Source organism: Rhinatrema bivittatum, chromosome 16 (assembly GCF_901001135.1).
Source record: "Rhinatrema bivittatum chromosome 16, aRhiBiv1.1, whole genome shotgun sequence".
NCBI lineage: Eukaryota > Metazoa > Chordata > Amphibia > Gymnophiona > Rhinatrematidae > Rhinatrema > Rhinatrema bivittatum.
In genome coordinates this window covers 25716657-25739260 of record NC_042630.1, presented here as the reverse complement: position 1 = coordinate 25739260, position 22604 = coordinate 25716657, and the positions used below count along the sequence as shown (strand labels likewise).

The 22604-nt window shown below is 44.9% G+C and overlaps 2 protein-coding genes across 3 annotated transcripts in view; both read left to right on the top strand.

The window, feature by feature from the left end:
- The window catches only part of NPR1 (natriuretic peptide receptor 1), an 82373-nt gene extending 69587 nt beyond the window's left edge, over window positions 1-12786 (top strand). For both annotated transcript variants that reach the window (XM_029581624.1, XM_029581625.1), the window contains exons 20-22: window positions 5261-5359; window positions 9073-9164; window positions 9877-12786. In XM_029581624.1, the coding sequence (XP_029437484.1) occupies window positions 5261-5359; window positions 9073-9164; window positions 9877-9933 (248 nt within the window). In that variant the 3' untranslated portion in view covers window positions 9934-12786. The remainder of the gene's footprint in view (window positions 1-5260; window positions 5360-9072; window positions 9165-9876) is intronic.
- A 2749-nt stretch (window positions 12787-15535) lies between these two features.
- INTS3 (integrator complex subunit 3) overlaps window positions 15536-22604 on the top strand; it is a 138868-nt gene continuing 131799 nt past the window's right edge. Inside the window, exon 1 of the mRNA XM_029581628.1 lies at window positions 15536-15624. The gene's annotated coding sequence lies outside the window, so the exon portion shown is untranslated. The remainder of the gene's footprint in view (window positions 15625-22604) is intronic.

The window sequence follows — 22604 nt, the reverse complement described above, 5'->3', positions numbered from 1 at the left end:
TCTCGACCTGTCTGCTGCTTTTGACACAGTCTATCACCACCTACTCCTTGATACTCTGTCCTCACTTAAATTTCGGGACTCTGTCCGGTCTCTTCTTACCTCTCACATCGCACTTTTAGCGTTTTCTCTGGTGGATCCTCCTCTATTGTCATTCCACTATAAATCGCTGTGCCTCAGGGTTCAGTACTGAGCATTCTTCATTCTCCCTATATACTAATTCCCTTGGTGCTCTGATTTCCTCTCATGGCTTTCAATACCATTTTTATGTTGAGGACTCCCAGATCTACCTTTGTACACCAGAAATTTCACCAGAAATCTAGTCCTGGATCTCAGCCTGCTTGTCTGACATTGCTGCCCGGATGTCCCACCGTCACCTTAAACTCAACATGGCCAAGACAGAGCTCCTTCTCTTTCCCTCCAAGCCACCTCCCCTCTTCCTTCTTTCTCTGTTTCTGTGAATAACACGATTGTCATCCCGGTCCCATCAGTCCATAACCTTGAAGTCCTCTTTGATTCCTCTCTTTCCTTCTCTATGCATATCCAAAACACTGCTAAAACGTGTTATTTCATTCTTTATAACATTGCCAAAATCCTTCCCTTCGTTTCTGAGCACACTCCCAGAATCCTTATCTACTCTCTCATCTCCTCCCGCTTAGACTATTGCAACCTGCTCCTTACAGGTCTCCCGGCGAGCCATCTCTCTCCACTGCAATCCGCCCCAAATTTAGCTGCGTAACTTATTTTTCGCCAAAGTTGCTACGCTCACATAACCCCCTCTTCTGAAGTCACTGATTGGCTCCCTATCCGCTCCCGCATACAGTTCAGCTCCTTTCTCACCTACAAATGCCTTCACTCTACAGCACCTCACTACCTCTCCTCTCTTATCTCTCTCTACACCCCTCCTCGTGCACTCCGCTTTTCAGATAAGTCACTCCTATCCGTGCCTTCTCCAGCACTGCCAATTCCACACTCCGTGCTTTCCACCTGGCAGCGCCGTGTGCTTGGAATAGTCTTCCTGAGCCGGTGCGTCCTGATCCCTCTCTTGCCTTGTTTAAATCCCATCTAAACTCTCCTTTTTTTAAACAGCTTTTAAATCTTATACCTGATTGTCTGCTTTTAGTCTTGTTAGCTAGCATTCTTTTCTTTTTAACCATTGTCTTATTAGATTGTAAGCTCTATGAGCAGGGACTGTCTTTTTGTATGTTTGTACAGCACTGTGTATGTCGTGTAGCGCATGTTAAGTAGTAGTAGGGAGGTCATGCCCTTCTTATCTTGTTGGACTTGCCCTATGCCTTTGACTTGGATCTTGATATTTTAATCATGAAGTGTATAGAAATTGGGCTGGTAGGGGTGTGTTGTGCTGAATTGCTTCTTTAATTATTTAATACATTTATATTCTGCTTTTTGGGCATTTCAAAGCAGATTATATTCAGGTACTGTAGGTTGTTTTTTGTTTGTTTTTTTTTAATGTAAGAGATCATTTGCTGTTAGGGCTGAGAATTTGCTCTCAGGTTTTTCTTGTCCCCCAAGGCTCATCATTGTCCCCATTGCTGTTTAACTTATTTATATGCCTTACGGGGCAGGTAATTTGAGTTTTGGAGTTGAGAAGTTTCCTCTTTCCTGATGACATTGGGCAGGCAGTCTTTGTAGGAGGAGCAGGAGGGGTGTCAGTGAGAGTCTGCAGGTGATTTCACATTACCTGATGTGTAATGGACAAAAGTTGGATATTGTGAGGACTGGTTCCCCTGAACTTGGGTCTCCCTCTCTTAGGATTTTGTTAAAGGGTGAATTGGTGCCTATGGTGGGGGTGGCTAGGGATTTGGGGGTACAGATGAGACCCATGTGCAGTCAGTGGCATGGAATACTTTCTTCACACTGTGGATGGTTAGCAGGCTACAGTCTCTCTTGGATGTGTAGTCGTTTAGAATGGTTGTACATGCTTTGGTAATTTTGTTACCAGACTATTGTAATAGTTTTCGGGTGAATTTACCCATAGGCTACTGATGGTCCAGACTATTATGGCTTGAGTAGTCTTACAGAAAGCATGCTTGGTGAAAGTGATTCTTGATACCTAGGCTTTAGTGTCTCCCAATTTAGGAGCAAGCCAAGTTTGATTCTGGCATTAGTTCATTGACTGATGAGAGGTGACGGTTGTGGGTATTTATGGGATAAATTAGGCTGTAGTAGACCAAGGTGATGTAGCCAGGCAACACTACTTGGTGCCATCTTTTTGAGAAGTGAGGAAAACTTGGATGAGAGTGAGAACTTTCTCTATGATTGCTCCTGTTTTGTGGAATGTGTTTCTGGTAGATCTAAGACTAGAGGTAGATTTATACCCGATTGAAGGCCTGGATTTTTCTTGACTCTTAAGCTGGTGGTTAGAAATGGGATTGTTGAGGACAGGTGTGTGGTTGTGGGTTAGGATAAAGGGTGACTTTCTCTTTTTGTGCATTTTTGGGAAATGTAGGAGCTGGAAAGATTGGGAGGGGATGAGGAGTAGAGGGTTTTCTTGATCTCAGATTTGTTTTTGATGTTTGTGTTTGGCTAATTGTGATGTGATTTCTTATTTTATATATTTTTTCTTTTATTATACACTGCTTTGGGCATTCTCTTTGAAGATCAGGGAAGCAGTTAATAAGACTGATTGATAAATAAAATAGGAAAGAGCATAAGCCCTGGCAAGTTAGATGTAAATCAGTAATCAGGCAGGCCAAGAGAGAATTTGAACAGAAACTTGCTATAGAGGTAAAAACTAATAAAATCTTTTTCAGGTACTTTTGAAGCAAAAAGTCTGTAAGAGAGTCAGTTGGGCTAGATGACCGGTGGGTAAAGGTAGTACTAAGGGAGCTCAAGTAAATAGCAGAAAAGCTAAATTAATTTTTTGCCTCTGTCTTTACTGAGGAGGATTTTGGGAACATACCCACACTAGAAATATTCTTTTGATAGTGATGATTCGGAGCAAAGTAAATCACTGTGAAACTGGAAAATGTAATAGATCAAATTGATAAACTAATGTGTGGCAAATCACCAAGACTGGATGGTATCCACCCCAGAGTCTTGAAAGAACTCAAACATGACATTGCAAACCTGTTGCTAATAATTTATCTATCATTTAAAATAGCTACAGTACCTGATATCTGGAGGGTGGCCAATATAATGCTGATCTCTAAAAAGGTCTCTGGGGTGATTTAGAAAACTATAGATCAGTGATTCTGAGGTCTGTGCTGGACAAAATGGTCAAAGCAATTCTTAAAAACTAAACTGCTGGCCACATAGATAAATATGGCTTAATAGGGAAGAGTCAACATGGTTTTGCCTTAAAAATCTATTAGATTTTTTTTTTATCTTTCAACATTTTTATTAAACAATATCAGTTTATAAAACAAATTCAACAGATTGCAATACAGTTGCCAAATTTGAACATTCACAGAAACCTAAGAATATTTTTCCATCTTTTATAATTCTATCCTTCATGACCCCTCCCAGTAATAACAATTTACAAGGCCTTTATATGATGTCCAAGATCTGATCTGTATTCAGGGTCTCTCACCTTGTGCCGGAAGCTGGGTTTTGAATCTATTAGATTTTTCTAAATTTAATTTCTAATTTATATTCCACCTTTTTGTGACTGGTCAGCCACTTCAAAGTGGATTGCATTCACAGGCTGTGGGTATTTCCCTGCACAAGAGGACTTACAATCTAAGCAGGGTGAAGTGACTTGCCTAAGGTCACAAGGAACACCAGCAGGATTTGAACCCTGGCTTCCCTTGATTCTTAGCTGCTCCTCCATGCCTCATTTTTGAAGGTAAAAATAAATGTGGATATAAAAGTGTCTTTGGATTTTCAGAAGGCATTTGAGAAAGTTGCCCAGGAGAGGATGACTCAGGAAATTGCCTCCAAGCCCATGGGCTTTTTAATGTCCTATTATGGACTGGTAATTGCTAAAAGACAGGAAACAGAGGGTAGCACTAAATGGTCAGTTTTCCACATGGAGAAAGGTCAATAGTGGAGCGTCCCAGGAATCGGTACTGGGACCAGTTTTGTTTAACATATTAATAAATGATCTGGAAAAGGGAGCAACGAGTGAGGTGATCACATTTGCAGATGATGCAAAATTATTCTAAGCTGTTAAGACCACAGGAGATTGGGAGGAACTGCAGAAGGACCTTGTGAGAATAGGAAACTGGGCACCTGGCTGGCAGATGAAACTTACTGTGGAGAAGTGCAATGTGATGCAAGTAGGGAAAAATAATCCCAACTACAGGTATATGATGCTGGGTTATGTATTGGAAAAAAGGACCTTGGAGTCCTCGTGGGCAATACATTGACATCCTTATCTCAGTGTGCGGCAGACAGAAAAAAATAAAAGTTAGGAATTCTTTGGAATGGAATAGAGAATAAAATGGAGAATATCCTAATGTTTCTGTATCAATCCATACTTCGACTGCACCTCGCGTATTCTCTATAATTCTGGTTGTCCGATCTTAAAAAAACAAAGTAAAGCAGAACTAGAAAAGGTGCAGAGGAGGGTGACAAAAATGATAAAGGGGTGGAGCATCTCTCGTATGATGAGAGGCTACGCAGGTTAGGGTTCTTGATAGAAGTTTATAAAATCATGAAGGACCTTGGTCTGACCCAGCTTGGCACTTCTTATGTTCTTATCATCCCCTCCCCCATACAGATGGCAGCTGAGAGTTGACCCCCTGACCCCCCTGGATGGGTAGAATATTTAGTGGAAAGTGTTTGTTAGAATGGATAGTTTTGCTTTGTTACCAGAGCTTTGGTCAGGGTCAGAGCTCAAACAGTTTCATGTCGGCAGTGGGGTTGGGTGACAGGGTGTTAACCCCCCCCCATATTGCACAGATTCTCAGTCTCGAGATGGGACTGGCTTCAGCTTGTGCCTCAGACCTTACTTGCTATCTTAGCCAAAAGACGGAGAATGTTTCAAGTACAGTGCTGCACCCTTCTCCCGTTATTAGATTGGAATAGTCCATGCCTCAGTTGGGAGTGTTTGAACCATGTAACATTGATCTTGTGGGACTGTATGGTGTGCTGAGACATAGCAGAGGAAAGGATATGGAGGGGAAGGTGACAGACTGGGGTAATTAACCCATGGGGTATCTGGTGAGAGAGAAGGGATAACAGGATGAAATTATTTATCTTTCAACATCTTTATTGAACAATAACAAATTCAGTAGAGTGCAATACTCTTGCCAGGTTTGAGGATGAAATTATATTTGTGCAATTGCTCTGTTCCCAGGGCCAGTTTGTGCTGGTGTGGTTGGGCTGAAGATGCCACGTTACTGCTTGTTTGGGGACACAGTAAACACTGCCTCTCGCATGGAGTCCAATGGAGAAGGTAGGTGGTGAGGGGCTTCAGAAATAGCATTGTCCTTCTGGCACATCTTCACTTTAATCCTCGCCCCACCTCTGCTCCTCTCATGGCTCTGGCTTCCCTTGCCTTTGCCATGTCTTGCCCTGAGGAAGTCTTTCTGCTCTTCCGTCCGTCCCCTCTTTATTTTGCTGGTCACTTGATGCCTCAGGATGATGTGGGAGCTCATTCTTTGCAGAATGGCCGTGAAGGCATCAGAGTGGCCCATCCCTCCAGCATATCAAATAGGTCGGGTCCTAGGGGGTCTCCTGCCCACTGGCTGCCTGACTGTACAGCTCTTTAAATAAACTGAAATTAGATTCATGCTCAGAGGAAAGCTTTTGCTTATCTACATGCACAAACTAAAAGGCAATATTTACAAAGCAATTGTAAAAGGAAGTGTTTGTACAATTTTGTGGTCAGCTTTGAAGAGGATAATGGTAACGCTGCAGGAGCAGAAAGCCCAGCGTGAAGGAAGCAGCAGAAGTTGGGTTTGTTTAAGAGCTTTCAGCCAGAGAGGATCCCAGCACACACTGCCGCTTGGGGGTCTGTTTTCCAAACCCCTGAGCACCAGATGTAGCAGCTAGATGATTTATTTATTTTAAAATATTTGTTACCCGCCCTTCCTATGTTCAGGGCGGGATACAAAAAAAGACATACTTCATAAGCTGGGTAAAAACAAATAAAACGCAATGTCGAATCAATTACAACATCATATTTACACCAGAAGAGCATTGCAGGGCTCGCCTGTCTTTGTGATGGTAGTACTCAGACATGTGGATGGGATATGCTTTTTGACACAGATACGTTTGCAGGGCTTTTCTGAAAAAGTTAGGCTCTGTAATTGACCTTATCTCCTTTGGAAGCGAGGGCCAGCAGTAGAAAAAGCATGGAGTCCAGTTTCATCCAGGTGGACTGCTTTTGGTGAAGGGACATCTAGTAGTTCTTGGTTCAAGGATCTTGGAGTTCTAGTGGGAGTACAGCTGCAATCCATGGTGATGAAATATTGTGCAGAAGCTCGTGAACAGTCACAGCTACTTTATATTGAAATCCGATAAGAAATCGGAAGCCAGTGTAGTGTTTGTGAAACAGGTGTAATATGGCGTATTGGAGTTCCAGTTAACAAACTGGCTGCGGAGTTTTGAATAATCTGTAAAGGACAAATTGTATAAAATGTGGAAGCCTGAGAAAAAGCGAGTTGCAGTAGTCAAGGCTGGAAAAGAGTAAAGATTGGAGGACGGTACGAAAGTCATTGGGGTCCAGTAAAGGCTTCAGATAACGCAAAAGCCGTAGTTTGAAAAAGGAAGTCTGTGATAGGGATTTGATGTGATCCTGCGATGAAAGTGAGGACACTGAGATTGCAGACTGTTTTAGATATGGGAAAGCTTTGACTTCTGAAGGCAATATTTTTTCCAGAATGTGAGAGACTGGAAATGGAGCATCATAATCTCAGCTTTGGTTTCACTGAGAGCAAGTTTGTTCCGATTAAGGCAATCCTGAATGGTGGAAAGGCACAAAGAAAGTAATTGTTCTGTGAGAGCCCGTGATGCTTTGAGGGGAAAGTAAAATTGAATATCATCTGCATATATATAAGGGACAGAATGTTTTCCATAGCAGGCCCCAAGCTCTGTGGAACTCCCTTCCCGTCATTACGTCAGAGAACTGAAAAAAGAATTTCAATCGTGAACTGAAAACATGGCTGTTTAGGAAAGCTCACAATTTAACATAAAATTCCAATATACTGAAAACCTCAACGTCAATACAAGAGACAATGGTAGTGAAGCGAGCAATAAGTAATGATTGATGTAAAGTGTATAGTGGTTGAATTAAAATCTGTTCTTGCTGTAATGCTGACTTTGAAACTGTACGAATATGAAGACTATAAATCTGCTGTCATGTTGACCAGGAATATGTACGAACACGAATAAGAACGTATATCTGCCGTGGTTCGCTGGCTCAGAATGTGATTGTTAAACAAGAACATGAAGGATATTTTGTAAACCACTGCGATCTTACTCTGGAACGACGGTATGTAAAACGTCTAAATAAATAAAATATCTTGTGGTGTACCCCAAGGCTGGCAAGCAGATGACTCAGCGGAGTCAGAGAGATGTTGAAAAGGTTGCTGTTAATGCAGAGCCTTGGGGGCTACACCAGAATGAAGGAGAATCCAAGCTGAGGATTCAGAACCAACCTTGACTTGTTGCACTCGATTAGTAAGATAAGAAGTAAACCAAGAAAGAACGGAACCCATGATACCAAGAGACCATAACCTAGAAAGGAGGTCCGGATGATCAATAGTGTCGAAAGTGGAAGAAATGTCAAGTAGGAGAAGTGCAAGAGAGGTTCCTTGATCAGAGCCCAGCCGCACACTCTCGAAACTGGAGTGAAGGAGCATCTTGGTAATGTGCAATTTCCAGAAACCAAATTGGTATTGATCTAAGGTGTACTCAGATTGCTGGCCACGTTTAGGAAACGTTTTGGTCACAACTTGCCCGGCTAGGCTGTGGCTAAAAATTCAATTAAGGATGACCTTAGTCATTTAAGTAAGAAGCTCACGGGATGAAGAAAAGAGAGAAAAAGTTCAAACTTCTCCCTCCCCCACCATGATGCCAAAAACCCCTCAGCCTCACACCAGCCGAACAAAACCCTCCCATCCACTAAGTGTTCAATGAAAATATTCCCTAACCCGCCCCCCCCCTTTTCCTTCTCTCCCAGCATTAAAACATTTTCATTTTAATTAGGGGGGGTGGGGAGGAGTGCTGGCTTCAGGTTCAGGCAGGCTGTCAATTTAGAAAACACTCCATGCTTTGCTTAGGCAGCCAAATTTTGGCAAATTTTCAATCTAATTTAGATGCTTATGTTTTCTTAAATATCTGGTATCTGTAGGGTGGCAGAGCTGCGGGATTAGTCTCTGGTATAGGTGGGAAGGGGCAGGATTACTTTCTTTTATCAGTGGGGAGGGGGCAGAGCTGCGGGATTACTCTCTGGTATAGGTACGGAGGGGCAGAGCTGTGGGATTACTCTCTGGTATAGGTACGGAGGGGCAGAGCTGCGGGATTACTCTCTGGTATAGGTACGGAGGGGCAGAGCTGCGGGATTACTCTCTGGTATAGGTACAGGGGGCAGAGCTGTGGGATTACTCTCTGGTATAGGTACGGAGGGGCAGAGCTGCGGGATTACTCTCTGGTATAGGTACGGAGGGGCAGAGCTGCGGGATTACTCTCTGGTATAGGTACAGGGGGGCAGAGCTGCGGGATTAGTCTCTGGTATAGGTACGGGGGGCAGCGCTGTGGGATTAGTCTCTGGTATAGGTACGGGGGGGCAGAGCTGCGGGATTAGTCTCTGGTATAGGTACGGGAGGGCAGAGCTGCGGGATTACTCTCTGGTATAGGTACGGGGGGGGGGCAGAGCTGCGGGATTACTCTCTGGTATAGGTACGGGGGGCAGGGCTGCGGGATTACTCTCTGGTATAGGTGGGAAGGGGCAAGATTACTTTCTTTTATCAGTGGGGAGGGGGCAGAGGTGTGGGATTACTCTCTGGTATAGGTGGGAAGGGGCAGGATTACTTTCTTTTATCAGTGGGGAGGGGGCAGAGGTGCGGGATTAGTCTCTGGTGTAGGTTGGATGGTAGATTTGGAGATGCTTGAAGTATTTGCAGTTTATACTGTTCAGAACATTTTCCTATTTTTCCATGTTAGCATTAAAGATCCATGTGTCTCCAGCAACAAACCTCATCCTGGAGGAGTTTGGCTGCTTTGAACTGGAGCTCCGAGGAGACATAGAAATGAAGGTAATGCCAGGATCCTTTTGGACTAATCAGACTGTGCAGGGAAGCCTTTTAGGGGCCAAACCTGGGGGGGGGGGGGGAGCTGTAAGCAGGCATCTGTGCCACTAAACTGTGCCACCCTGAGACGGCAGAACCTGAAGCTAAACCCCAGCTTCATTAGGTCGCTTTAGTGTCTGCACCCCCTTTTTTTTTCCTGCTTTTTGTGGTCTGCTCTGATGATCACCTTTGGTCTCCAGTCACCTGCCTAACATCTTATTTCATCTGCTGCTGCTTTGGTAAAAAGATTGCCGCCCGCAAGGTGGCTTTAGGTTCCTTTGATATAGTTGTAGAACGTGACTACATTTCCCAGTTTGTTTGACGATTTGCGACAATTGCTATCAGAGCACATCTAAGCACCTGTGTCCCTTCATGAGCCCAGTGACTCTTCCCTCTACCTTTTCTTAGATTTGGGGGCCCAAAACTGAACCCCATACTTACATGTAGTCTGACATCCTGTTTTGTTTTGTTTTTTCCTGAAGCGCATAAGTTCGAGGGTCCCACTCTCCCCCCCTCCCCCCCACCCAATCTCCTCACATCTTTTGCTTTGTGCTGATGTACGATTCCTGTTTTTAAAGTATTCCCTTCCCAGCGGGACAACCATCCATTCATCCGTGAGCTGCCTAATTCTAAATAATAACTATTAACACATGTCCTGTCCTGTCCTCTTCTCCCCAAGGGTAAAGGGAAAGTGAGAACATATTGGCTACTTGGAGAAAGGGCCAGCAGTACCTGAGGCTGCTGACCGCACGCTGCGCTGCTTGGGATGGCAGCCGCCTCCCTTCCATCACTAGGATTTGGATTTTGTACCTCAGGGACTGGCTCCTGCCCTGCCGAGCTGCTGGAATGCTCTGAAGAGCATCTGAGCCCCCCCCCCCCGTGAAGGGCGTCTCTTCCCTATATCAAGATACCCGGAAGCCAGCGTGTGGCATGTCCTGTACGTGCCCAGCCAGAACACTTGCCTCGCACCGCACTTCTACTGTCATCCTGTATGAGTGAGGGAACTCTCTGCCCTTTCTCTTGTTGATTTAGAAACTGAAGGAGATCATCACTGGCTCCCTTTACTCTCTGCAATGGGGTTGCTGAACACTGTTTCCTCAGACAGTGCTGGCCCAGCACTGTAAGTTTTTTGACCTCTTGACACTGGAGAAGAGCGATGCAGCTTCCTAACGAGTGTGTGATGGGGAGGTAACCTGCTGCTGGCCCCTGGGTCCTGCTGCCATGCCTCTGACCTGTAACACGTGCCAGGAAAAGGAGAGCAGTCAGATGGGATGACACTGAGTGAATGAACCAAAGTCACCTGGAGTTTGGAAAGCTCTGTCCAGAGACATTTTTCTGTTACTTGGCAGATCTGCACACCCACCGGTCCTGTGTTCAGAGACCGTTCTTGTTTGTGACCCGCAGGCCCTGTGCACAGAGACCCCCCTTCTTGTTTGTGACCCGCAGGCCCTGTGTACAGACCCTCCTTGTTTGTGACCAGCTGGCCCTGTGTACAGAGACCCTCCTTCTTGTTTGTGACCCGCAGGCCCTGTGTACAGAGACCCTCCTTCTTGTTTGTGACCCGCAGGCCCTGTGTACAGACCCTCCTTGTTTGTGACCAGCTGGCCCTGTGTACAGAGACCCTCCTTCTTGTTTGTGACCCGCAGGCCCTGTGTACAGAGACCCTCCTTCTTGTTTGTGACCCTCAGGCCCTGTGTACAGAGACCCTCCTTCTTGTTTGTGACCAGCTGGCCCTGTGTACAGAGACCCTTCTTGTTTGTGACCCGCAGGCTCTCTGTACAGGGACCCCCCTTCTTGTTTTGTGACTCTCAGGCTCTGTGTACAGACCCTCCTTCTTGTTTGTACGCAGGCCCTGTGTACAGAGACCCCCCTTCTTGTTTTGTGACTTGCAGGCTCTGTGTACAGGGACCTTTCTTGTTTGTGACCCGCAGGCTCTGTGTACAGGGACCCTTCTTGTTTGTGACCCGCAGACCCTGTGTACAGAGACCCTTCTTGTTTGTGACCCGCAGGCTCTGTGTACAGGGACCCTTCTTGTTTGTGACCCACAGGCTCTGTATACAGAGACCCCTTTCTTGTTTGTGACCCACAGGCTCTGTGTACAGAGACCCCTTTCTTGTTTGTGACCCGCAGGCTCTGTGTACAGACCCCTTTCTTGTTTGTGACCCGCAGACCCTGTGTACAGAGACCCTTCTTGTTTGTGACCCGCAGGCCTGTGTACAGAGACCCTTCTTGTTTGTGACCTGCAGGCCCTGTGTACAGACCCCTTCTTGTTTGTGACCCACAGACCCTGTGTACAGAGATCCTTCTTGTTTGTGACCACAGACCCTGTGTACAGAGACTCGTCTTGTTTGTGACCCGCAGGCCCTGTGTACAGAGCCCCTTCTTGCTTGTGACCCGCAGGCTCTGTGTACAGACCCCTTCTTGTTTGTGACCCGCAGGCCTGTGTACAGGGACCCTTCTTGTTTGTGACCCGCAGGCCCTGTGTACAGAGATCCTTCTTGTTTGTGACCACAGACCCTGTGTACAGAGATCCCTTCTTGTTTGTGACCCGCAGGCTTTGTGAACAGACCCCTTCTTGTTTGTGACCCACAGACCCTGTGTACAGAGCCCCTTCTTGTTTGTGACCACAGACCCTGTGTACAGAGACTCGTCTTGTTTGTGACCCGCAGGCTCTGTGTACAGAGACCCCTTCTTGTTTGTGACCCGCAGGCTCTGTGTACAGAGACCCCTTCTTGTTTGTGACCCGCAGACCCTGGGTACAGAGACTCGTCTTGTTTCTGACCCGCAGGCTCTGGTACAGATTCCTTTCTTGTTTGTGACCCGCAGGCTCTGTGTACAGATTCCTTTCTTGTTTGTGACCCGCAGGCCCTGTGTACAGAGATCCTTCTTGTTTGTGACCTGAAGCCCCTGTGAAAAGACATTTTCTTTCTGTTGACTCTTACTTCTGATTGCTTCATTATCAGTAGAACACAGGAGCCCATGTATGGAGGATGTCTAATGTGATGAGATGATCAAAGCATAGATGGGGGATCCACCCTAAAATTTACCCCTCTCTCTCTATTACAACAGTCCATTGTATGGGAATAAAATGACTTACAGAATCAAATACAGTGAACAGATAGAGAACTGTCTCACCACTGCTTTCATCAATAAGGGTCTGAATCTCTGGACGTTTTTTGGGGCAGTTGGAGCTGTCTCCTGAGCTGATGTGAAAATAAAGCAATTTGAATCAATTCTCAACATCTGTTAAATGTTTTCAGATGTTTTAAGAAGCTTTACTGAGCTTTCAGATTGTATGATCATTCTAGCTGGAATTCTCTTGTTCAGTGGAACCAACGTGAGCCAAGTGTTCATGCGTACGTCGCTACAATGGTGGGACCCATGAGTGCCACAAGCAGCGTCTTCCCTAGACTCTCGGGGACCTGACTGAAGTTCAGAAGCTTGAGAACAGCGGAAGGCACTGGTTCCGGATGCCATCGGTGGTTAGGTGTGAGTGCCCTTTCAGTTCCTCCTGTTTTAGAATGTGAAGCTCACAGAGACCTCATTTTGCTCTGGCATAATTGTTGGTATTAAAACCTAACATATTTCACATCTTTGTCTTGTCTCGTGCTAGAAGGCTTTGTATTCCTCCTTACTCTACCTAGAATTGCTGCATGCTTTTATACGGTAGCAGGGCTGGGCTGGGAGGCTTGGATCTGCATCCTAGGGGCATAGCCAGGATCAGTACCTTTCACACTGCAGAGGCTTGTGTCCTCGTCTATTGGCCCTGTCTTTGGTTCTGGCTCTGACTCTGCTTCTGTACTGGGCCCTTCTTGTTACTTCTGCTCATGGCTGATATTGTTTTATGATTGCATTTGCTATTTTATTCTGAGGGATGGAGAACTGGACAATTTGTTCTTTTCTGTAGAGAAAATAAAAACAATTTGGAGCCAACAAAGGAAAATACTTTAATGAAGATTGTTTTTGTCAGACTACTGCTGTTTTCTTGCAACAGATAGAAACCGAACAGATGTGGAACAGCTTCCATCCATCAGGGGTTCTCTGCCTCTGCGTGCAGGCAACTCCCTTCGCCCTAAAAACGGTCACATTCCAGCTGGGGTGGGAGGGTGGACCTCAGTACTGGACTAGCACTGGGAGCTGCAGGGCAGGAATGAGGTGCATTTGCAGGGTTATTCTACTATGGAGTGGGTAAACGGAAGTGGAATAGCAGGGGCTGCTGCAGGGTAGGAGTGAGTTGCATTGGCAGAGCTGGGCTAATGTCAGTAATAGGAAGAGGTGGGAAGGAACGTGTAGGGTTATTTCTTTGAGAGGGGAGAAGCGTGAACTAGTGCTAGGGGAAACAAGGCGACCAGGTTATCTTGCTTTTATATAGGATTTGCTTTGGATTTCAGATTGAATTACTCACCTTTCCACGTTTTTAAAGAACTTGTCCTATAATCCTGTCCACACAAAGAACAAAATGCACATTTGTCCCGTTTTTCAAGCTGGCCATACAAGGAAAAGAAATAGGTAGATCTGGGATTTAAAAAAGGGAGGAATCAGATGGTAGGGAGCATGATAAACTTCTCGCCTCCTGCTCTTCCTCTCCCTCTCTCTACCCCTCCTCTCCCTCAGTACATCTCCATATGCCATCACCCCCTCCTTCTTTAGGCTATTCTGCATTTCTCCGCAGGTTCCTCTCCCTCTCCCTTCTTACATTCCTTTCTATGCCCCCCCCCACCCCACCCTCTCTCACTGCTGCATTTCTCCCCCTTCTCTCAGTTGTGCTTGGGGCACAATACTGTGGCAGAGCAGCCCGGCAGGGACAGGACACGGGTCTGCGTCTTCCCTCGGGGCTGATCCAGGCCTGGTTCTGTCCCAGTGCATGAAGGGATTTGTAATGCTGCTCTTCTACTCCAAACCTGCGATGAGATAAAACAAGGACTGGATCAATTCATCCTGAAAAGCATGGAGCTGCTTGGCAATTCTTCTCCCCCTTTATAATCAGGACACACAGGGGGAGGGGGGAGAAGAGCTGCTACGGAGAGATTGGGAGTTCCCATGCTGCTAGCCTGACTGTCCAGGAGGAGGGGAGGCAGAGGAAGGTTGACCCTTTAAATGTGGTAATGTTTGCTCTGACTTTTTCCAAGGGAATGCCCTGTACGCTGGAGGTGTTTCAGTTGCCTTCCTTAGGAAGAATCTGCTTTGGAAAAAATGTACTGGTTATGCTGAGTTTCTGTAGGAAGTCATTAAACCTCCTGCCTGAAGTATGTGAGGGAGTGTCCTGTGGGTGAAGAAATGTTCTGTACACCCCCTCCTACTCTCCAGTTTCACCAGAAATGAAACCAGCATTTGCTTAAACTCATCTGTCAAAGTCTGTAATCAAGTCCAATGGGAGGAAGGAAACGACCCAAAGGCTCTCTGTAATTTCCTAAACTGCAAGCAACAGTCATATCCCTACTCCCTCCTGCCTGCTCTGGAGCACACACTCCTCTCTCTCCCTCTCCTGCCTGCTCTGGAGCACACACTCCTCTCTCCCCCTCCTGCCTGCTCTGGAGCACACACTCCTCTCTCCCCCTCCTGCCTGCTCTGGAGCACACAGACACATACACCCCTCTTGCCTGCTCTGGAGCACACACAGACCCCTGTCTCCTGCTCTGGAGCAAACACACACCCCTCTTGCCTGCTCTGGAGCACACACTCCTCTCTCTCACTCCTGCCTGCTCTGGAACACACAGACACATACATCCCTCTTGCCTGCTCTGGAGCACACACTCCTCTCTCCCCCTCCTGCCTGCTCTGGAACACATACTCCTCTCTCCCCCTCCTGCCTGCTCTGGAACACATACTCCTCTCTCTCCCTCCTGCCTGCTCTGGAACACATACTCCTCTCTCCCCCCCCCTCCTGCCTGCTCTGGAGTATATACTCCTCTCTCCCCCCCTCCTGCCTGCTCTGGAACACACAGACACATACACTCCTCTTGCCTGCTCTGGAGCACACACTCCTCTCTCTCCCTCCTGCCTGCTCTGGAACACATACTCCTCTCTCCCCCTCCTGCCTGCTCTGGAGCACACACACACACACACCCCTCCTGCCTGCTCTGGAACACGCACGCCTACCCCCCTTCTGCCTGCTCTGGAGCACGCACACACCCCTCTTGCCTGCTCTGGAGCACACACTCCTCTCTCCCCCTCCTGCCTGCTCTGGAACACCCACAGACCCCTGTCTCCTGCTCTGGAACACACAGGCACAGACACATACCCCTCTTGCCTACTCTGGAGCACACACACACACACACCCCTCTTGCCTGCTCTGGAGCACACACTCCTCTCTCCCCCTCCTGCCTGCTCTGGAACACAGACACACCACACCCTCTTGCCTGCTCTGGAGCACACACTCCTCTCTCTTGCTCTGGAACACATGAGGAAACAATGTTGATGCCAGCAGGTTAGTGGTGGCCACACAGACCCGGAAAGCTGGGTATTTAATTTCTAACTCTAGATTATTATGGAGTTTAGTGGAAGGCATAGTGGGTGTTAAATTGAAGATGGGATATTGTGGTTATCTACCGAGGATAGTGGATGACTTATGAAGAGTCAAACAAGGGCTGATTAGCACAGTAGTGATGTACTGTAAGGGGTCAAACCCCTCCACCACGCTCCTCCTCTATATTACCCCCTTCTCCATCCTCATAGATTCACACACAGATACATCTCCCCTCACCCTTACACACATGCAGGTCATGGAGTTATAAAATGCTCATTGAAGTTGTCATGCAGTTCTAGACTTGTATTTGATTATGTTCATGTTCATGTCCATGTTATGATTTTGATATTTCTGTATTTCTTAATGTTTAACTTACACGTTTTTTCACTTTGATCTGATAAAGACAGGTGAGTTCAAAATAAAGATGACTTGACCTCACCACCACCCCTTCCTCTCTCATTTGCTCTGAAACGCACACTTGTACCTTCTCCCTCCTTCTGCCTGTTACGGGATGATCTCAAGTGCTTGCTCTGGGACATAATACTATCCCCAGATACATAATGTAAGTCTCCCTAAGCCTGATTTCCTTGTCCTTCTTGCTCCACCAGTCAAGGACATTTGGGTTACATCCCTTCATCCAGTATCTGGAGGCAGAGTTGTTTTTTTGGTTTTTCTTTCTTTCTTAATGACGTCCCCTGTATGTGTACTGTCCATCATGAGTGGAATCTGCATGGCCACCAGTGTTCTCTGCCTCCTGCTTCTGGATGGGATGGCTGGACAAGCACACCGTGAAGATCTGAATTTATTTATTTATTTTTTTTACTTTAAGGAGAAATATTTGGTTTGTTTAGCATCTATACTATTTCTAAAGAACTATTTCTTAAATTGTGGCCAGACTCCTGCAGATCTATTCTCTTTCAGAGAAGCGAGCCAATTATTTATTTATTTATGTATTTATTTAGAATTCTCTTATACCGACATTCTTGTACAATTAACAAATCATATTGGTTTACAATATAACAAAACAATCGCGGCTAAGGCGTTACAATAAAACAAAGCTTCTAATAGAGTATATAGAACAACATAACAGTAGCAGCTAAAGCGTTATATTAAAACATAGGGTCTAATAAAGTATAAATATGAGAACAAGTATAAATATGAGAAAACAAGTGTAAATGTGATAGCAAATCAAATGGAGCGTAAAGGGGACGGACATAGGAGAAATCTTAAATCCCAATTATGTTCTTTAGACCGAGCCAGCTCCTTATATTCCATTTTGAGATAATAGGTGGAGTTTTGAATTTAATTTAAACAAGCACTCATGTTGAAAAAGGAGTTTGTTCAGCTGGCAAGAAGGTAAGGTTCTCAATTTGCTTTAGAGCTCTGAATTACTGTTTTACATAGTAACAATGGCAGAAAAGGACCAAATGCTCCATCCAGTCTGCCCAGCAAGCGTCTTAATGAAGTATCTGTCGTGCCGTATAGGTAACCCCCATGTTTTTTGAAGGGTAGCAACTGCCGCTCTGCAAGCAAGGAGGTAACTGAAGTCAAAGATTAGCAGAGAAAATGGATCTTCTCTTTATGTGGGCAGAGAAGAATCTGCTTTAACACTCTGCCCTACACATTGCAGGATAGGAAAATGCCCAGGCAGATTATTTGAGCAAGCACCTAATAGATCCAGGCGAGTGGAAACTAAATCATTGAGAGTTCCAATAGGTGGTGCAGAAGTGGGGAAAGCTGAAGATAGATTTAATGGCGACAAAGCAGAACTCAAAGGCACTGATATTCTTCAGCCAACGAAAGGAATATGGCAGCGAGGCCATAGCTGCTCTGGTTTAAAGTTGGCCAGAAGAGGTCTCTCTCTATGTGTTTCCCCCTTAGCCATTGCTAAGCCGTGTGATAAGAAAGGTAGAGAAGGAGAGAGCTATTATGATCCTGGTGGCTCCAGATTGGCCAAGAAGGCCCTGGTATGCAGATCTAAGCAGGCTGGTAATAGACAAACCATTACGTCTACCAGGAGTCAGGGGTCTGCTTCATCAGGGTCCAATCTTAATGGAAGACCCTTCTCCATACTTGCTTACAGCATGGCTCTTGAGAGGGCAAAGCTAGTTATTAAGGATTATTCACCATTGGTAATTAAGACAATGTTAAATTCTAAGAATATTTCCACTTCACTGGATTACGTGAGGGTATGATGTTTTTTTTTGAGACCTAATGCAAAGAGGTTTCTTGCTTCCCTTGGTGATCTCAGATTGGTGACATTCTGGCCTTTTTACAAAAGGGGCTTTGATAAGGCCTTAGCTTTAAATTCTCTGAAGGTACAGATAGCAGCGATTGCCTGTTTTAGGGGACCAGTTAAAAATTTATCTTTATCCTCTGATAAGGATATTTCCTGCTTTCTTCAAGGGCTTAAACATTTGCATCCACCAGTTAGGCCAGAAGTACCTCTGTGGAATTTAAATTTCCCTGACAGGCTCTTTCGAGTCTCTAGAGCAGGTGATCCTAAAGGATTTCATTGGCAAGACGAACTTCTGAGTTACAGTCATTGTTGTGTGAAGTTCCTTTCCTGAGATTCAATAGTGAAGCGATAATGCTAATGCCAGTACCATCCTTTTTGTCAAAGATGGTCTCAGTATTTTATTTGAATCAAAAGATTGTTTTGCCTTCATTTAATGAATGTGATTGTAAGGGAATGATGGAGGCTCTACATTTTCTGGATGTGAAGAGATGTCTTTTAAGGTATTTGCAGGCCTCAGAATTTCGTCAGCCAGAGACATTTTTGATACTATTTGGTGGCTTACGAAAAACTGAGGCTGCTTCAAAAGCAACAATTGCAAGATGGATTAGCCATTTTCTCTGAGTGTTTGTTGCAGGGAAAACAAGTTCCAAGGGTGTTAAAGGTTCACTCAATCTGAGCACAAGCTTCTTCTTGGGCTGAATTAGGCGCGGTTAATCCTATTGATATTTGTAAGGCAGCCACATGGACTACATGAAGTCCATTTGTAAAGCATTATAGGTTGGACTTTCTCGCCAAACAGGATGCTTCCTTTGGTGCAACTGTTTTAAGAGTGAGTTTACAGTCTACCCACCCTTAGTATATGGGCTTTGATACTTCCCACTGGTGGAGCAGAAGAACAAAGAAGGAGAAATTGACTTATCTGATCATTTCCTTTCCTTTACTTTTGACACACCAGTCAAGAAAGCCCATCCAGGAAGAATATTTCAAGCTGCCTTGATATAATAATAAAAAAAAAAGCCACAAGTGAGTTAGTGTTTAATATTCTGTTATACTTTTTACGCAGGGATTTGTTAAACAATCTCTCTTACAATATGAGTGCTTATATTATAGTGAAATGAAACAGTTTTTCACTTGTGTTTAATATTTTTTAATTTGGGGAGGGGGGGTTTATGAGAGAATTTTAGTATAGATAGGATTGTAAGGGTTCATTGCCATGATCGGTGACTAGCTTTGACAGACGTATGCTGGTTATGCAGGTTTTGCTCATGACATACATACAGGTGATAACCCATAGGTTCTTGACTGGTATAGCAGAAGTAAAGGAAAAGAAATGATCTGGTAAGTTTTAATATCTCCCTTTTCTCCTCTGTAATTCTGCAGGCCCTGTGTAGTGGTGTACAGGATGTGTGGGTGCATTTCTCTCTCAGTATCTGTCTGTGTTTTTAAAGTGACCTTTGTCTGCAATAATCTGTGACGCTGCTGCCGAAGCCCCTCACACACTGTACAGAAAGCACTCGTCACTAATTAGACACATCAGCTCTCTGTGCTTATATAACAGCTGCCCGCCAACTAGGCCACTTTTGCTGGAGTTTAATTTGAAAAGACAAGGCTTGCATTTACCTCCATGTGGTTCATGTGTCCCATAAATCAGAAAAGAAATGAAATTGCAGAGCTGGGCAGGCCAATGCTATTTTATTCTCCAGGAAAAAGAAAGCTCTGGGTGGGTTGTTGATCTGCCCGATGCCATGCTCACATGTCACAAGGAGAAGCCAGGAGAATCCAGTCCTACTTTTGGAACTCCAGATGTTAGATTAACACCGGCTGCTTTCACTGTCTGCAGGCCAAATCCAATCCTTAAGGAAAGGAGGAGCACCTCCAGGCAGCACTGAGTTTTAATCCTATCTCTGGCAATGCAGAGCACTGGGTTTAATTTTTAACTGTATTTAGATTAAGGGGTACAGTTTAAAAAACCGCGTGCGCGAACAAAAGTACACCGGATTTTATAAGATACGCGCGTAGTCACGCGTATCTTATAAAATCCAGGGTCAGTGAGCGCAAGGGGGGGTGCACATTTGTGCAACTTGCGCGCGCTGAGCCCTGCACGCGCTGCATGTTCCCTCCGAGGTCGCTCCGAAATCAGAGCAGCCTCGGAGGGAACTTTCTTTCCAACCCTCCCGCACCTTCCCCTCCCTAACCCACCCCCCTACCTTTATCGCACAAGTTACGCCTGCTCACCAAGTGTTTCCATTTGGACGTGCGGGCGCAGGAAGATGCGTCTTTTGGTGAGAGTGTTCTACGCGTGGGTCTTTCGAGTTCCTGCCCAGTTTAGGAGTGCTTGGGTACATCCCACTTGTCTGGACTGATCTGGGTATGAATAGGAAAGGAAAATTGGTTCTTACCTGCTAATTTTCGTTCCTGTAATACCACAGATCAGGCCAGAGACTCACCCCATCACTGCTGAAAGACTGAATTTCCTGATAGATGACTGAGGGGCTAAAGGAGCTCTTAGGGAAGATAAGGCCATTGCAGAAAGACTAAATGAATTCTTTGCTTCCATGTTTACTAATGAGGATGTTGGGGAGATACCAGTTTCGGAGATGGTTTTCAGGGGTGATGAGTCAGACGAACTGAACGAAATCACTGTGAATCTGGAAGATGTAGTAGGCCAGATTGACAAACTAAAGAGTAGCAAATCACCTGGACCAGATGGTATGCATCCTTGGGTACTGAAGGAACTAAAAAATGAAATTTCTGAACTATTAGTTAAAATTTGTAACCTATCATTAAAATCATCCATTGTACCTGAAGACTGGAGGGTGGCCAATGTAACCCCAATATTTAAAAAAGGCTCCAGGGGCGATCCGGGTACCTATAGACAAGTGATCCTGACTTCAGGGCCGGGAAAACTAGTGGAAACTATTCTCAAGATCAAAATCATAGAGCATATAGAAAGACATGGTTTAATGGAACACAGTCAACATGGATTTACCCAAGGGAAGTCTTGCCTAACAAATCTGCTTCATTTTTTTGAAGGAGTTAATAAACATGTGGATAAAGTTGAACCGGTAGATGTAGTGTATTTGGATTTTCAGAAGGCGTCTGACAAAGTCCCTCATGAGAGGCTTCTATGAAAACTAAAAAATCATGGGATAGGAGGCGATGTCCTTTTGTGGATTACAAACTTGTTAAAAGACAGGAAACAGAGAGTAGGATTAAATGTTCAATTTTCTCAGTGGAAAAGGGTAAACAGTGGAGTGCCTCAGGGATCTGTACTTGGACTGGTGCTTTTCAATATATATATAAATGATCTGGAAAGGAATACGACAAGTGAGGTTATCAAATTTGCGGATGATACAAAATTATTCAGAGTAGTTAAATCACAAGCAGATTGTGATACATTACAGGATGATCTTGCAAGACTGGAAGATTGGGCATCCAAATGGCAGATGAAATTTAATGTGGACAAGTGCAAGGTGTTGCATATAGGGAAAAATAACCCTTGCTGTAGTTACACGATGTTAGGTTCCATATTAGGAGCTACCACCCAGGAAAAAGATCTAGGCATCATAGTGGATAATACTTTAAAATCGTCAGCTTAGTGTGCTGCAGCAGTCAAAAAAGCAAACAATGTTAGGAATTATTAGGAAGGGAATGGTTAATAAAACAGAAAATGTCATAATGCCTCTATATCGCTCTATGGTGAGACTGCACTTTGAATACTGTGTACAATTCTGGTTGCCGCATCTCAAAAAATATATAGTTGCGATGGAGAAGGTACAGAGAAGGGCGACCAAAATGATAAAGGGGATGGAACAGCTCCCCTATGAGGAAAGGCTGAAGAGGTTAGGGCTGTTCAGCTTGAAGAAGAGACGGCTGACGGAGGATATGATAGAGGTCTTTAAGATCATGAGGGGTCTTGAATGAGTAGATGTGAATCGTTTATTTACACTTTCAAATAATAGAAGGACTAGGGGGGCATTCCATGAAGTTAGCAAGTAGCACATTTAAGACTAATCAGAGAAAAATCTTTTTCACTCAACGCACAATAAAGTTCTGGAATTTATTGCCAGAGGAATTGGTTAGTGCAGTTAGTGTAGCTGGGTTTAAAAAAGGTTTGAATAAGTTCTTGGAGAAGTCCATTAACGGCTATTAATCAAGTTTACTTAGGGAATAGCCACTGCTATTAATTGCATCAGTAGCATGGGATCTTCTTAGTGTTTGGGTAATTGCCAGGTCTTGTGGCCTGGTTTGGCCTCTGTTGGAAACAGGATGCTGGGCTTGATGGACCCTTGGTCTGACCCAGCATGGCAATTTCTTATGTTCTTATGAACCGTATTTAAAAAATGTTTGCAGATTGTAAATATGTTAAGCAATTAGCAGACTGTTTTGTTCTCTGGAAATATGAAAGTCTCCAGTTCAGGGGGTTCCAACCCAGAGTTACCTGTTCTCCCTGGAAAGGGTTTTAGGGACTAATCTTTGGCTTGGGTACAGGTCAATACTGAGGGACTGCAGGTGGCACTCTCAGAGATGTAGCAGTGCTTCAAAGTTTTTGTTCTCTGCCTCCATCTGCTGGTGGGGATGCAGAAACCCACTTGTCTGGACTGATCTATGGTATGATAGGAACGAAAATTAACAGGTAAGAACCAATTTTCTTTTAATTAACAGCTTCAACTCTTCCTCCCACTTCTTTATCCTGGGTTGC